Raw genomic sequence first — 2,382 nt, 5'->3', positions numbered from 1 at the left:
ATAGGTTTATACAGTTAGAAGGAGTATAACAGCTATTTAGCGCACACAACAGTACAGAGGGTTCAGTTCAACTCACTTCTATGGAACAGTTAATATACTGCCGGGTCCAAGGTCAAGGAAGCAGATAGCGGAGTCCTCCCTTGGGCAGAACAAGCAGAGTCTGCCCACAGGCAGCAAGCAGCAGAGTGAGTCACCAAGTGTCAGTAGCTCAGGAGTTTTAGCAAAGCAGGCCTGGATGGGATATCAAAAGCAAGTAATGCAAGGCGACAGGATTCACCAGTCTTAAACTCAAGCAGTTTACGTACCAGCAGCATGGTGAAGCAGGTCTGGAAGTAACGTCAGGCTCTAGCTCCACAAACCACAGGTTGGCCTGGCCCACAGGTAGTGTAACTCAGAGGTTGAGGCAGAGAACCAGCTCAAGCAGCAGCACACTCCAATTACCAGAGAGCAGGAGAGGGGGGCGGGCCTTGCAGAGTCATTTATCTCTTTGCTCTTCAATCAAACTGTGACCTGATTAACTCCACATGTTCCTATTGACCAGGTTGGCACAATAAACCTAACTCATTGTAGTAAAGAAATCAAATGACAGACTGTACTGGGCAATTTCTTTTTTACAAAATACCTCTTTAAAATGTTAAAGAACAAAGATGTCACTTTGATGACTAAGGTGATCCTGAACCAAGATATGGTATCTTTAGTCTCCTCACAGGAATGAGAAAGCTGGACAACAAATAGGAAGACCAGAAGATAATTGATTGGTGTGAATTAATGATGTTGGGCAAAGACACAGATACCGTGGAGCGCCAGAAGAACAGACATCTGTCTTGGAAGAAGAATGCTCCTTAGAAACAAGGATGGTGAGAATGTACTTTGGATGCAGTATTGGAAGAAATTTGTCCATGGAGTAGGACATCATGCTTAGTAAAGAGGGTGAGGCTAAAGGAGGAAGACCCTGGGCAAGATGGTTTGACACACTGACTGCAGCAATGTGCTCAAACATAGCAACAGTTGTAAGGATGGTGCAGGGCTGAGTAGTGTTTTCTTCTGTTGTGCAAGGGTCTCTATGAGTCAGAATTGACTCAATGGCACTTAACAATAACGTGACAGAAGTAACAGCAATCACCATTTGCCTTTTTTCTGACTAATTCATTAGTTGAATACTCCTTTCTGTATTCTTTTTGTTGTATACTCTTCTTGAGCAGAGAGAAAATTTACTATTTCCTCTCTTGCCAGCCCAATGTCAGGGACAACAAGACCTAAAAAGGAAGCCTACCTGACCACTAAAGATTAAGTTTGAACATCCCAGCATCTTTATGAAAATATACATGCCACGCGCATGTATAGATGAATTATGAACATACACAGGCATGGAGGAAGTAATTCTTCAGCAGGATCTTACACAGGAAGTAATGGGCATGTAGAAATAAAAAAGGATCTGCTTATGACATTGGCCTGCCAGTGGACTAGTTATTCTGTCAACTCAGCTTATCTGTTGTTGCTGCTCTGTTTCAGCAACTAGTTCCCCAGCTGTCTACCACTGACTGTGGAGATCACGGACACATGGCTGCCAGTGTAGGGTGCTGCTGACTGAGCCTTCATTAGTCCATCTCCACTGCACCCTCAGACACGGGCGGATGTGGGCCCTGAGTAGGGGCTGTCTTGTGCCCCAGAGAAACCTGGAGCCGCCCTACCTCCAGAGCAGCTGCCATGCCCTTGGGATTGCACTCCAGGATGGCTCTGCCCACCGCATCACGAAGAGTCTTGTATCCATCGCCGTACACAAGGAATCGGTCCAGCTGGCCTGGAGAGTCCGCCTGTAACACAGTGCTTAATCAGGGAAGGAGAAAGTGTTTCAAAGAACTGTTTGTAGAGGGAAAGGAGCCAGGTAACCATGAGGGATTTCAAGGAGGCTGAGCGGTGGTCCCTGTGCTGTCTTTGGGAAGAGCTTCCTTCTCAATAAGAGGTAGAGGGAGAAGTGGGGGGATGTCTGGCGAGAAGGTCTTGCTGATCTTGTAGCTACTTTCCTTCATTAAGGATTGCACCAGAGGGCCGCTGTTCAGTCCCAGAGAAAATAAAGTATCCATATTTTTACTGCTGGTTCTATAACCCTGGACAGCGAGGCTTTCTTCATCCCAGAGCCCCAGGGAAGGCCACTCATGGGCCCTGGGCCAAGCTTATTGCTCTTCTTGGTTCTCATTCTTTCCCCTCCCACCTGTCAAAGGCCAATCCTGCAGGGGGATCACTTTCAATCAGACGAAAGCAAAGGCCACAGAAAGATTCTTTTATTCAGTTCCCCAGTGTCTCACTTGATCAGGAGAGAGGTAGATGACAAAGCCAGAAACCCAGGCACACACCTACCAACCAGGCACACACATCTCTTCA

At 46.7% G+C, this 2,382-nt stretch overlaps 1 protein-coding gene across 1 annotated transcript in view; it reads right to left on the bottom strand.

Annotated features, from left to right (window-relative positions):
• Nucleotides 1-2,382, bottom strand: part of LOC101642691 (E3 ubiquitin-protein ligase RNF213-like) — a 128,770-nt gene that overhangs the window by 29,613 nt on the left and 96,775 nt on the right. The window contains exon 46 of the mRNA XM_045299521.1: nucleotides 1,692-1,814. Coding sequence (XP_045155456.1) covers nucleotides 1,692-1,814 — 123 coding nt within the window. The remainder of the gene's footprint in view (nucleotides 1-1,691; nucleotides 1,815-2,382) is intronic.

This window comes from Echinops telfairi, unplaced genomic scaffold (assembly GCF_000313985.2).
Source record: "Echinops telfairi isolate 266 unplaced genomic scaffold, ASM31398v2 ScPeMD7_7458;HRSCAF=8496, whole genome shotgun sequence".
NCBI lineage: Eukaryota > Metazoa > Chordata > Mammalia > Afrosoricida > Tenrecidae > Echinops > Echinops telfairi.
This window is presented reverse-complemented; position numbering and strand designations above follow the sequence as displayed.